Source organism: Frankliniella occidentalis, unplaced genomic scaffold (assembly GCF_000697945.3).
Source record: "Frankliniella occidentalis isolate FOCC.00 unplaced genomic scaffold, Focc_3.1 Scaffold4, whole genome shotgun sequence".
NCBI lineage: Eukaryota > Metazoa > Arthropoda > Insecta > Thysanoptera > Thripidae > Frankliniella > Frankliniella occidentalis.
The window spans coordinates 1016026-1029978 of record NW_026267134.1 but is presented as its reverse complement, the minus strand read 5'-3'; the positions used below and the strand labels follow the sequence as shown (position 1 = coordinate 1029978).

General features: G+C 40.1%; 2 protein-coding genes across 4 annotated transcripts; one reads left to right on the top strand and one right to left on the bottom strand.

The window, feature by feature from the left end:
* Positions 1 to 1604: 1604 nt before the first annotated feature.
* On the top strand, positions 1605 to 2821 carry LOC113203653 (PH domain-containing protein DDB_G0287875-like). Its single transcript, XM_026418440.2, has 2 exons — positions 1605 to 1773; positions 1902 to 2821. The coding sequence occupies exons 1-2, from the start codon at positions 1755 to 1757 to the stop codon at positions 2744 to 2746; spliced, it is 864 nt and encodes a 287-aa protein (XP_026274225.2). The 5' UTR covers positions 1605 to 1754; the 3' UTR covers positions 2747 to 2821.
* A 1153-nt stretch (positions 2822 to 3974) lies between these two features.
* On the bottom strand, positions 3975 to 13919 carry LOC113203651 (ninein-like protein). 3 transcript variants are annotated; one of them, XM_052267512.1, is made up of 17 exons: positions 13594 to 13919; positions 13003 to 13362; positions 12789 to 12925; positions 12542 to 12665; positions 12292 to 12467; positions 11995 to 12197; positions 10884 to 11908; positions 10707 to 10771; positions 10403 to 10612; positions 7396 to 7473; positions 6499 to 7257; positions 6242 to 6368; positions 5734 to 5828; positions 5449 to 5658; positions 5225 to 5342; positions 5005 to 5105; positions 3975 to 4930 (listed from the first exon to the last, which is right to left on the bottom strand). In XM_052267512.1, the coding sequence occupies exons 2-17, from the start codon at positions 13322 to 13324 to the stop codon at positions 4775 to 4777; spliced, it is 3906 nt and encodes a 1301-aa protein (XP_052123472.1). In that variant the 5' UTR covers positions 13325 to 13362; positions 13594 to 13919; the 3' UTR covers positions 3975 to 4774. The 3 variants fall into 3 exon arrangements, with proteins under 3 accessions (XP_052123472.1, XP_026274224.1, XP_026274223.1); XM_026418439.2 differs by having other exon boundaries at positions 10707 to 10798; positions 13589 to 13918; XM_026418438.2 differs by having other exon boundaries at positions 10707 to 10798; positions 13594 to 13918.
* Between the last annotated feature and the right edge of the window lie 34 nt (positions 13920 to 13953).

Genomic DNA, 13953 nt, shown 5'->3' with positions numbered 1-13953 from the left:
ATGGCTAACTTAGTGCATTCGTGTTGACCGGCAAGAGACCACCGTGTCTTTGCTCTGCACCCAACCAGGAAGAACAACACGGCTGGTGCTGTTCATCCACACCCCAAAAAATGTGCTCTCAATTCAAGTATCGTACTTAAAATTTTGAGCCCCATTTCTTGTCGTAAGTCCTACTTGCTCCATAAAACAAGAAATGTGGCTCAAAATTTTAAGTACGATACCTGAATTGAGAACATATTTTTAGGGTGCAGCATGGGAGCCAACGTAAGTTGACGGAGCAGTATGGGCCACACCGTGAAAACGATGTCTCAGTTTTTGAAGGAAAAAGGGAAAATTTTGAGTAACTCCCATAATAGAGGAAAACTCCTCAGATCTCGCCTCAGATTTTAAGAAATCTTCTCTAAATATGAGGAAAAATTCCACATTTTTTGAGGAGACTTTCTCGAAATCTGAGGGGTTTTACTCAAACAAAGGGAGTTCCTCAAGGTTTCCCCCCCCCCCAAAAAAAAATGAGATCGTTTTTTACCGCGTCCGTCTCTAACCATGTGCCTTCATGGCAACAAGCGCATGGGCATGGGCAATCGGCCCACTCGGCTGGATGCGGGCTGTGTTTTACGCATTTGTTTCATTGGATAGAAAATAAAATTCGGATTGCTATACCGTCCCAACACTGATAAAACAAGGGTGTGAAATCATACTTTCACTGTTTTTCAACGAATGTGACGTCACATTCGTTTCAATGTTAATCGTGTCACGTTCGTTTAAATGTTGTGTCATATTTGTTTAAACGTGAATCAGCCAAGCCTGGGCGCCATTAGAGCATCACCTCACCTGAAGTCACGTTTAAATGAATGTGAAACAATATTCAAACGAATGTGACATGTTTCACATTAAAACGAATGTGACGTCACATTCCTTGAATAACAGTGTTCTAGAGGCATTAAAGTTCTAAAGGCGTTAACGTTTTAGTTTATGTTAAAGGTAGTTTACGTTTATGTGCTAGGGTTTCAGACGGTCAAAGCATCGTAGCTTACAAAGAAAATCCTATGTATTTGTAATAAAAAAATAATACTCTGTAGACTGTTCACAGTCCACTACACCTATACAGTACCGACAAGGTGTCCCCGCAGTGCACGTTTCACGAGGCGACGCTATCGATAGCGCCTGCGGCGCGGTGGGTAGGCCAACCCGCCAAGCAGCTGTGTGAGGTTGGCGGCCCGCCCCGAGCGCCTCGGTGCGACAAGAGAGCGCTCCCTGCGAAGGCTGGGTAGGCCAACCCGCCAAGCAGCTGGGTCAGGCCGGCGGCCCGCCTCGAGCGCCCCAGAGTGACAATAGAGCGCAAGAGCGCTCGCTGCGACGACGTTAGACCAAGGGACGTTTCCGCTCGCATCACTTCGGGGGAGTTCCCTAGTCGTTGTGGGGTGCGACCAACTACACGCGCAGAACACGCGGAGGGGTCCCGCGGGTGCTCACCGAGGCGAGCCCTACTACAGCGAGGTCTGTGGAGAGTTTCCACTATCACGGTGAATGCGCGGGCTTGTCAGCCCTCGAATGAAGCGGCTGGGATTAAAGTTCAACAGGTTCGTCGCAGCGCATAGTTGTTCAAGCCAGCCATATCTTGAGTTCGTCTTGAGTCGAACAAATTGTGTATGGTGTGACGAAATCTTATCGAGGTGAGCGAGGTGAGGAAAGTGGTTGCGGCAGCAGTCGTTGGGGTCTTGTGTTGAGGGGAGGAACTCGCGTGCTGTTCAGCTATGAAGTCTTTGATACTAGGTAAGTGTTCCCCTTTAGGCCCCACTTCCGAGTCGTTGGCAGATTGGATGGTGCGTGGGACGAAACGACCACCTGGTGAGATTTGAAGACGACTTGTTCGTGACAATGGGTCCTCCGTTTGTTCGCAGCTGTGCTGGTCGCCCTCGTGTGCCTGCAGCTGCAGGGTGCTCTCGCCAGGACGCCCAAGGGGGACGCGGCCTGCGCCTGCGAGCGGGACCTCCCCTACCAGCTGCTCAGGGGCGAGGACCAGGTCAGGCAGTGCGAGCGGGGCTACTACTGCGACTGCAAGGCCGGAAAAGTTCTGCGTTGCTTCGCGGTCATCCTAACATGGAAGTACAACGAGGATCCCCAAGTGTGCGACCTGAACTTCGACTGCAAAAAGTTTTTCGAAAATTTGCCAACTACGCCAGCAACTACAGTAACGCCACCCGCAACCACGCCCGCAATAACAACTAGACCCACAACGCCCCCGACGACAACGTCCACCACACCCTCGACGACCACGCCCACCACGCCCCCGACGACAACGCCCACCACACCCCCGACGACCACGCCCACCACACCCCCGACGACCACGCCCACCACACCCCCGACGACCACACCCACCACACCCCCGACGACCACGCCCACCACACCCCCGACGACCACCACACGCCCGACGACGACGCCCTCAACATCCCCTAACACCGAGTCAACGACGGCGACCCCATCTACAACGCCGGGCCCCGTCGTGGATCCGTACTGTCTGAAGTGCGACCCCGTGACCCATCAGCGATACCAACTCATTCGCGGCGACGATGAAGTGGGCAAGTGCAATGAGCGGCTGTACTGTGACTGCGAGGAGCGCTCGCAGCAGCAGTGTGGATGGCTAACGGCTCTTAATCCCGATGACCAAAAGTGTGAGATGTTCTTTAGCTGTGAGAGCTGGTTGAAGGAACATTCTCATAACTGGATCGAGTCAGATATGCCATGAAATAATTATTAATTACACCGTTCACATTAAAAATCGCCTAGCCATGGAATAAAAAAATTAACTCGCTCAAATTTATTTGGCAATGTGTTTCTTCTTCTTTGTTTAGTTGTGAAACCATCTCCTCCTCAGAAACGAACAGACTATAGGCAGACTAGCCTAAGGTCACACTTTTCCTCTCCCTCTCTCGCCTGCGATCTCCTATGCTGCGACTTTAGGCTAGACCTAGACTCACTATATAAGCGCAACACATTTTTATCAATCTGGTAAATCCGACAATTTATGCTTGATATCTTTCTGATATTTAATTTATTTTGGTACCGGTCCCAGTGAGAAACGCTGACGTCGGTCTGACTTCAATTTGACACAGCATTAGGGCAAACACCCAAGACACCCACGTATATGAACACCTTCTGGTGATGCATGCTTACCTAACCTCCGGTGGAAGTACAAAGTGTGCCCGTGGCCTCGGGCTTCGACAAGGGCTGAAGCGGCGGCCAGCATTCCAAACGACAGGGCAACGATCGTTGCGACAAAGAGGGAATAAAACGCCAACACTGAACCTGGAATGAGTAGAATTGCGCAGACTTGTAAAAGGAAGATGTGTCCGATCCAATCAGGTTGATCGACATCGAAAAAACGGAATTACGAATGTCTCACAAGTTGCTTGCGATTTCCTGTCTGATTGTATTAATAATAAAAGTAAATACTCTTTCATTTTAAAAGAAAAAGGGAAAACTTACTCCACGATCTCCAGCTGATCCCAGTGTTGCACATGCTGCACCATGCCAACTTTGTTTCAGTCCTTGACGGGGACCGCACAACTTCTGCTGAAAATATCCATTGGCTTTTACTGTTCCATGTTATGTCCTCTTGTCGTCTTGACAAAAGTTCTGATAAATACAGAATTTGATAAGAACTGCAGCTTATTTCACAGAGCTAGATATTTGCCCGCTCTTTGAGAGGAATGAGAAATTGCTTGGCACTTGAACACAAAGTTTGCTTTTATTTTATTCAGTTTTGTAATAGTAACAACAACAATGGCACCTCTTTTAGTGATAGAAGGCGACTAAGTAAGAGTGTGTCCGAATTCAGCCACCGACCGAGCACCGACCGGTCGGTGCTCGGTCGGTGGCTGAATTCGGACACACTCTAAGAGAATAAAAAATAACATAGAGTGCAAATATGAAAATTATGAATTATGAAAAATAGAAAGCACTTGGTTTGAACATGAGTAAAAGTTTTGTTTTAATTAAAAAGGCACATATGTAAGAAAGCAGCAGCCCATTAGCTGCATTACCCCAATAATAATAACACAATGTTATCGTAATGTGATCACTACATATATGTTTGACTAAATCAGAGTGAAAACCACAAATTTCTTTCAAGTGTTTTTACTTTAGGCATCAGTATGAAGCTGATGTGACTGTTTCATTGCTCCTTTGTTAGTAGAACTAGTTCACAACAATATATGATGACAATAGCATCCACCCTTTGGCAAGTTTCCACATCAGAAATCAGGTTTACTAACCATACAACACCGGTCATGTAAGGTTCAATAGTCATAATATTTCTTAAAAAAAAAACAATCCAAAACATAAACAAAACAAGTACAATTATGGTCTATCTTTGGTATAAGAATTAACACAAAATTGTGGAGACAGTACATGTCAGAGATAAAAGCAACAACAAGTCATGAAATCAACATTCTAGACAAAGAAAATAAAAACTAAAGTACAAGAGTACCAAAACAGTAATAACATAGATAAATTAAGATTCAGTCATAATTTCAAATTTTTAAAATTAATCGAGTTTAGCCTAAAGTTCAACTTATAAATTATCTCACAAGTGAAAACCTACACAAAAATTGATGCAACCTTGTACTACATAATAAAATGTAACGACAAATAAACCATTTTCAGACAATGTACGACTTAAAACTTCAAACATATGAGCACTAATTATTAGAAATGTCATGTATTGATTTAGTTTAGTTTAGTTAGCCTCTCAAAAAATTGAAATAGCTACTAACTAAACTGAGCTACAATTATCAGCACTTGAAATGCTAGCTTGTTGTTGAAAAAGTAATAGACAGCGCTCCTCAAGGTTCTGGATGGATGCTAGCAAATGAGCATTTTCCACATACAGCTCTTTGACCAAAATATCTGAACGAGTCAGTCTATTCATCTGTGGAAGAAACAAAGCACCTGTGATAGCCTGAGTCAAACAAATGGCAGACAGGAATACTGCTAGTTAGTTACCTGTTCCCTAGATATTTCACCCTGCTGTTCGAGTTTTTCTTGTGTACACTGCAAAATTACCTGAAGATCAGCAACCTCCTGTTTGTGGCGATCCCAGGAATCTGTCAAGGGCATACTATAGTTATATTCTAGATACATTAATGAGGGTATATAATACTGAAAATCAATCAGAACAGATGATAGATATTAACTTCAAGCAATTCCCTACACTTATCCTTACGTTGTAAGAGAGCTTGAGTCTGTTGCTGTTGAGATCGAAGAGCTCTTTGTAATCTTATGCAAGTTTGCTCCTGTTCACGCAAACGTAAACCAACTGCTTGTAGCTCATCCTCAGGATTCTATTGACAAAATTCAAATATTAATGGAATATTGTTTCATTGAATGAAAAATGTAGACTCTTCCACAACAATGCAGTGCAATAAAATGAAGAGATACATGACATACTAAACAGTTGAGAGCAGGATATTGTGGGTGATGTCTCATTCTACGATGACGTATATGCGGCTGGTGATGACGTACAGTACCAGTGGTAATGTCTCTTGTAACTCCATCATGACGCAGGCCTGAGGAGCCACACGATGATGAAGAGGAGGATGAGGATGACAACAATGTCGCAGGGATTTTGCCATTTACATGTTGCACAGCTGACCCATCCTAAAAACATACATTAACTTGTAAAAATATTTAAAAATAAATACCATGAGAACAATTGTGCTTGCGATATCATACCTCATTTTTTGCAGTGCGAGGTTTGACAATGAATGTACGGTCACTTCCCCAACTTCTTGTTTCTAGATCCGATACTTGGACAGCTGCACTGCAAGCTAATCAATTAAAAATACAAAGAAGATCAACTTTCATCAAATATTATTCTGAAACCACAACTAGAAAATACCACAGCTATCCAGCTATATCCTTCTATCAGAAGCTCACAGATCAATTTGGAATCAATAAATTAAGTCCAAAACATTATCATGTGTAGTGGGACAGAACATCTTATGGTGAAAATATTGGAGCAATGAAGGTTAAGAATGCTTACTGGTCATATTCATGTGTTATCAGTTATTTCCTTCTAATTTCCAGAACAATCATGCATCATACTATCCATCACACAAATGTATTAAATGATTTATATCTGCCTATGAAATATCCTGCAGTGGAGCCATTCACACTGAAGATGTAATTCAGCAACAGAAGGAAATATCTCCGGCCAAGATTAATGAAATGAAGTACTTACCACTGTGAGGCATTTCAGAGAGGTTTTGCAGCTGTTCTTTTAGTTTCTGAATTTCACTCTCTTTTTCATTTAATTTTGCCCGTGCTTGGGTTCGGAGATCTTCAAGCTCTTCCTCAAGCTCCATGACCTGCAATAGTCATGATTTTTATCAATATTAAATTTTGATAATTGTTCTATGTAAAGAATTTACACACACACACACACACAAGATATAATTGATGAAAATTCATCCAAAAAATAAGAGAGCAAAAACATACCTGCTTTTCTACTCCATCTTGTTCCTCAATTGTTTCTAGACGACCATCCAAAGGTTTGCATGTTCTTCGCATATGATCATCAGCAAATAGATCTTCATATTCTCTTATCTTGGACATTAGTTCAGAAAACTTTTCATCTGTGATTTGTTGCTCCTGTTCAGCTAATTGCCGCTCCTCATCAAGTTTCCCTGCCCAATAGTCCTCACAACGTTCATACTCATCTCGCATCATAGACAAACTCTTTTCAAGATCACTGCATTGGTTCCTCAAGGCTGATATTTCACTATCATGCTGTGCCTGTAAAGTTTTCAATTTTTCCTCCAGCAAACACTTTGATTCGCTTTCAAAATCCTTCACAATTGCAGAGTCAGTTGCATTAATAGATTCCTCAGTCAGCCGGCTGGGTTGATGGCAGAGGCTTCCATCTTGATCTCCGCAGGTCTTTTCAGCATCATTATTTTGGTCAACAACTGATTCACATGGAGGTGATGATACGTGAAAGTTCAGCGTAGTGTCCGGTAACTGGTTGTGTAAGTCACAAATCCTTTTCTTTAATATGCAGTTCTCTTGAGAGCATGCTCGTTTTTCTGAAAGAATTTTTACTATCTGCACTTTAACATTTTCTAGTTGGGTTTCAAGGTCTTTACAATGCTGTTGTAGTTGCTGTACTGCTTGACCAGAGCCAGTTTGAGATTCATTGTTCTGAAGGGTGTCTTCTCCAGACACATGATCTGTTTGCAAACTGCTTGTTGATGCATCCTGTGGTGTGATAGTCAGAATAAATTGTGTTCAAATTCAAGCATCATTGTTTAGAATCAAAAACATAAAAGGAAAGATTAAAAGAAAGCAATATTTTGCATTATAATGACACTCAAAATATTTTTAAAATGAGATTACCTGTTCGTTCATACACCGAGAATCTGTATCTGTATCCTTCAAACCATGCAAATCACCTTGCTTCACATCTTGACTGCCCTGGAACAAAAAGTATCATATTGTACAATTGATATCAATGCAGGTTTCATCAATCACTAACTAAAGCAAAATTTAGAGCAGCAGACTTCTAAATTACTTTTTTTTTTTTTTAATTGAAAGAAATGATACAGAAACAGCACTTTTGTTTTTAAATTAAATGTATCATAGACAGAAATAAGATGTTAAAAAAGTGTTTTAAGATATCCACCAGAATATATTTGCAAAAACAAATCAGACACAAACCTGAACATGTTGAAAGTAAGCCTTCTTCAAGAATTTAAGAAACTTATTGGATTTTAACTTTTTATTCATAATAATGACTTAAAGGACACTTATCCAAACTTGAAAATCATGAACACATTAAATCCTACAGGTACTGAAATGTCTTATTTAGTTCTCAGGAAGAATTAGATTGTCATAACATGTTATTACAACAGAAAATAAATAATGGGACAACACAGATGCAATGAGACGTATTTAGTATAATACACTGCTCCTGGTGCCCTTGTTTCTGGTAAGCCAGTAGTCAGCCCTAGCACATCTTTGGCTCCACTGCCAAATCTATAAATATCCTCTGACTTAGCCCCACAGGCTGCTCAACTGATGCATCTGAACTACTGCATATATAAAAACAAGTTATTTCATTGACTTATTATCAAAGAATTACAAAATATGCCCTGTTTTCTTTTTAATAAAGTATGATTTTGTAAGTGTTCCACAAGAAACTGATGATGCTCTAAATGATTGTCCACAAACTGTGCCTCAACTTGGTATTGTCTGAAAGACCAGGACACATGAACACAAGAGTTACTGTATCTTCAAAAGGCAGAAATAGTAGTTTACTCTCCTGTTTGGTATCAGAATTTTGGGCATTAAGCCAGGTTCCAAAACCTACTGAAAATTGCTTCACACTAAAACTTTTCATACACAACTGAAAGAATACAAGAGAAATAAATTTCACTACATTACATTTTACTAATCTCTTTTACAAGAATGTCCTGGCCTTTCTTCAGGCATTTAACAAAAATCATCTTGATGGAGTTAATTTAAAACAAACAACAACTGTTGACGGTGATGTGTGTGGATGGAGTGAATATTGTGAAGCTTCCGTCAAATATTTTAGTCAAAGAACCACAGTAATAAAAACACGATGCATCCATGTAGCAAAGGTAGATCAATAAGCAGTCGCTGAACAAAGATGCATCAGAATACGGTCGCTCAACAACGAAAAATCTGCTTTTCGTTGATCTCGGCTCGGCATACTCGACTTAGAAGATCTCTCACTCATTGAGGAAAAGTTGTACCCGTGTTAATTGCGATCACCTCGTGATTAAAAAGATTCAATACCCAACACGATGCGCCGACTGTAAGAAGAGTGAGAGGCCTCCAAAGTCGAGTACGCCAAAATCAGCGGAAAGCAGAACCGTCGTAGTTAAACAACCGTGTTTTAATGCGTCGTTATTCAACAACCGCTTTTTGATCTGCCTTTGTTGCATGGATGCGTCAAACATCTTCAAAGACAAATTTTAAACTAAACTGCAAACCAAACAGAAATGTTGGTTGTTTGTAAGATGTGAGTTTTCCAACAGTCACACAACTTTACTAATTTTCAATGAGAAATACTGATAAAATGAAAAATAAATACATTTATTTTCTACATCTCTGCTCGCCACACACTTTTCACACTGAGAAGCCAAATCAAAACACAAGACAATAAAAAGCATACCCACTACATTATCAAATTACTAAAAAAAACAAAAAAAAAACAAAAAAAAAAAAGAAACAACAATAGGTATAAAAACAAAACAAAAAACATTTCTGTCTTCAGATAGGAACAAAAAGGCCACTAATTGGTTATTTAAAGCTGTATAAAAACACACGATTTCTTCCAACTTTGTTACATCACAGAAAATATTATTGGAATAAGAAATTGGAAATTTCCCAAAACAGTTAAAAATAAACTTGTCTAAGTAGTACAAAGCTTTATGCCCACTACCAAGCCCTAAGAATTAAGTATGAGCAAATAAGGCCCAAGTCAAATGATACAAAATAAAAAGGTAAAATTAAGGTAAAATATTATAATTGATATTTTGATAAAACAGTGCATGAATTAGATCCCTATGTTTCATGTACTAATGATTGCCAGTATTGTGTACGTAATTCATTTCACTTCTATTTTGTTAGAGTTTGTGTTTCAAACAAACTACTATTTTAAATCAGTACATTAACAGTCAACTACATTATTTGGATGCAATAAAATACAGGCACAATGGGAGCCCACACTTTCCAGCGACCATTAAAAAAAACTACCCAATATGCATTTCATCATACATTCCACTTGATGTAGATTTGGTTAGATGTAGGCAAACAAATGAAAAACTGAAATTTCCAAGCCCATGCAAGCACTACAAATACTAGTAGATACATCATAATTAGGCAGCCATAATACTGAGGAGTCCAGTTGTTTTGCATTGGCAAGGTAAGACAATAAAAAAGAATCTCCTAACACTGTTTAAATTTTCATTACAAAAGTTAAAGAATAAGATAACTAAAAGTTCTTAAGGTAGATTTACAATAGCGACACAGCAAGGGTACTTCTGCCGGTAGCGTAAAAACAACGGTCGTAAGGTCCTCTTCCACTCTCCCCTCACCCTGCTCTGACCACTATGCTGGCGTGATTTCAACGATAGCGTTGAAGATACGCTCGCTGCGTTCCGGTCATAAATCCAACTTTATGCATGCAACAAGTTCTACAAATACACTATAAAAACACAAATACTGTAGCAACTGTTTATGTATACTACCACTCACAATTTCTATGTTCTACCCAAAACATATCACAAAGCAAAGCCCTCCTTGATGGTATCACATGCAGATCCACATTACTAACTAACCACTCACTCAAACACTTGATTCACAGTTAACTTACCACAACGTTGCTGGTATGATGGTGAAGAGCCTTTTCCAATTCTACAATGCGAGCTTGTAAATGAGCAATATCTATATTTCCTTTTGATGGACACCCCAGATCAGAGTTGGTGAGATTCATGAGGTCATCTTGACTTCCCAGTAAGCTTGAGCTCTCACTGGTTATGTTCATCCATTGCTCACTCTCTAAGTGCAAAGTGTTCCGAGGAATCTTGCAAAAGATTTTTTGGATGTTAAATTACATGTTATTTTCCTGATTATTTACTCAAGCAAACAAAAGATTTTTCTGAAAATGGAAAACTTACTTTGGTGATGGATGCCACAGACAGGTTGTCAGTGTACTCAACATCAGCTTCCAGACCTGATTCAGCTGCTCCAAGAGGATGGATTTGAAGACCTAAAATTATTTCAAAAGACTGCACATAGGGAAAGATAAACTTGTACTGAAGAGAGAAAAAATTATGGTTGGCAGTAGATCTTACCCTCAATGTGTATGTTATCAAGAGAAACTTCTCCTTTCTGTGAACATCTTCGTACTTTTCCAAGACGTGGGCTTTCTTCATCTCCACTGTCATCTGTAGGTTCAACACCAAGCGGAGAGTTCCCTCTTCTTTTGAGACTACCATCCACAGAGGAAGCAGCCTGTCTTCTCACTCTCATGTTTGAAACCCGAGTTGTCAGTATCTCAAGTTCAACTGCAAGCTCATCATTGCGATCTCTTAAACTAGAATTTTCAGATCTTAACTTGGTAATCTGATCAACTAAATGTTCAATTCGATCCTGATCTTGATTTGCCTGAAGTTCAGCGAGACGCTGTTGAAGATTTTCTATCTCCTGAAGCTCCTTGCCCATTTGATGTTTTGCCTCTTCACATTCGGCAACATGCTCAGATAAGTTTCGTGACTCCTGTTCAAGACTTTCATTTTCAATTTTGAGAGCAGCTACGTCTGAGGCAAGTTTAGATTCTGCAAGTTGAAGGGCTGCAACTTTCTGATCAAGACGGTTATTGTGCTGGGTTAACTGATCACGTTCCGCAGTGAATCTAGCAGTGAGATCTCGAATTGCCTCAGAATGTTTCAATTCCAACAACTTGAATTGATTTTGACTAACTCTCTCTAACTTTGAGTGATGATCATCAATTTCTTGGGCAAGTAAACTAGCTCGGTAATTGGCTTCTGCCAGATCATTTTTCAGTTTGTCTCTCTCACAAGACATCTGCTCTAGAGAGGATCTGATCCATCTGACCTCTGTTTGCCTCAAAGAAAGAGCAGCTAATAATAAATTGTTAGTAAACATGCTGGGTGCTGTGGTAATAGGCAGTCCCGAAGCTTCAGGAACTGACGTAGTCTTGCCTTGCCTCAGAATTTCTTCTTCAATAGCACAGGCTACAGAAGAAATATTCAGAGACTTGAGAGAGTCATCAACATTAAGGTCTCGTAATAAGAGTGATGGGTTTGATACTCCTGCGTTGTCCCATAGTTCAATTATTCCATCAGCACTTGCAGCTCTGCAAGAAGATACAAAAGATTGATATGAAGTCTAAAATTTAAACGCGTGCTAAAATTGTTCATAATAAATGAGTAGGATACTTACCCAGCTCCATTAATTTCAATGAGATTTAAGCTTGCCCCACTACTGAGGGTACTGGTGTTTAAACCAAAACCCCAAGACCCTTGAGATGAGGAAGACATAATTGATGTACAAGGTACCCCCGAACGAAACAAAAGAAGAAAGTCATCAAAACTAACTTTCCCATCTCTATCTGCATCAAGTTGTTCAAATAGTTGTTGCACTGCCTAAATGTCAGAGCACAAACACATATGACAAAAGATTATAAGAGCTGTCTTGACAATAAGAAACACAAACAAATAGACAGATAAAAAAACTCACATCACTTGATAACTTCTCATTGCCAATGCATTCGCAAACTTGCTCAAGTTCTGCTTGGCGTACAAAGCCGTTTTTACCAAACTGCACCCAAGCCTGCTTTAAATATTCTTCAGCCTGACTTAAGCTTCCTTGAAATCCATTTAAGGTGGGACCATGTTGAGATGGAGTGGGTGAAACTGGCAAAAATAAAGTAAGAATCAGCTGGGCAGGATAACCTAAACTAAATAATGAAACTAGAATGAGAACTTACCAGAGGAATGATTTTCCTGGGCCTCATTTGGACGTCGTTTCTTATTAAAGCAGCCAACGGGCTGAGATCCACTGCTTTCATTCCCATTTGAAGACAAAGATAAATGGGGAGGATGTTTCAGAGACTTCAAAATAAAAAGTTGCAAGTTAAGCAATGCAGCACCATACCAAAGTTTTACATGAAATTTTAGGAAAGAATGAAGAAAATTAGATATGATCAAACATGGGACATTGGTTTGATAGTTTACCTCGTTTAACAGTCTTTCAGTAATTTCAGGATTGTCATCACAGACACTTGAGTCAAACTCTAGTTCTGAGCTCTCAGGTCGTGAACGTCGACCATATTTCTTTAGACCTAAGACTAACTTAGGTGAAACTTCTCTTTCTGAAAGGAGTGACAGCATGAAAATCAGATCACTCAAGAAGAAAAGACAAAACTTAAACAATCCAAGTAATAATTACCAGGTGATTCGCCTCTCTCATTTGCTATTTCATTATGTTTGAATTTTTCAGCAGTAGAAGATGAGCCCTGAACACAAGATGAACCCCATCCACCACCTAGATGAGCTAGGAGGCCATCCCAAAACTGACAAAAACTAATTCGTGTAGATGAGCCACATAGAACAGCACTTATTAGATCAGATGATTGGTTTTGATCAAGCGGTAGCTGTTCACATAGCTGCTGAAGCCCTTTGCGGTCAAGGCTTCCAGTGTTCTCAGTGTCGAAACTTTCAAACAGAGCACAAAGCTGCTGTTTGTAGGGATCAGCCTCAAACATGTCCATTTCATTGCAATATTCCAACCGGCAAAAGGCCTGTCCACCTGACAGAAGAAAAACGAATCACACAAAGCAAAACATCACAGAACCATATTACAAGATGGTGCACTTTTATGAAGTTCTCGCAGTAAAATTTGGCCCCAAAAAGATCCAGATAAATCGATTGCCATATAAATATAGGAAAAAACAAACTAAACAACACGAACTAAGTTGTAGGGCAAGTATTTGAGCAAGAACAGTAACATCATACTTTCTTAACCTAAATCTTACTGAACTGGAACAAATCTCGGTGAAAACTTCTCTCCTATAAAAATGTCCTGTGGATTGACGAATTTCTGCAAGAACACAATCTACCGTGGGGTTGCATATGTTTCATGGATCATGGCACAATTATCGTAACCGATAACAAGTACATCTGTAAATCTTCATGGAGCCCAGTTGTTGTGTTGTGAGTTGATCAAACAGGCGAATGACGAATGACAGCGAAGCACGGCTTTGTTGACTGTTTAATGTTTTCACGGTTGCGGGTTAGTCGCCTCAACTAAAATACCAACACCAAATGGTAATCATAAAAAAACAAGGAAAGCTTTGAAATAACAGATGGAATGTGAAATATCATATTATAACACATTTGC

Coding starts and splice junctions, on each gene's coding strand:
- LOC113203651 (XM_026418439.2), bottom strand. CDS start 13,324: ATGGACATGTTTGAGGCTGATCCCTACAAACAGCAGCTTTGTGCTCTG. Junction 12,666..12,788: donor CTGAAAGACTGTTAAACGAG/GTAAACTATCAA, acceptor TTTATTTTGAAG/TCTCTGAAACATCCTCCCCA. Junction 10,613..10,706: donor CTGTGGCATCCATCACCAAA/GTAAGTTTTCCA, acceptor ATCTTTTGCAAG/ATTCCTCGGAACACTTTGCA.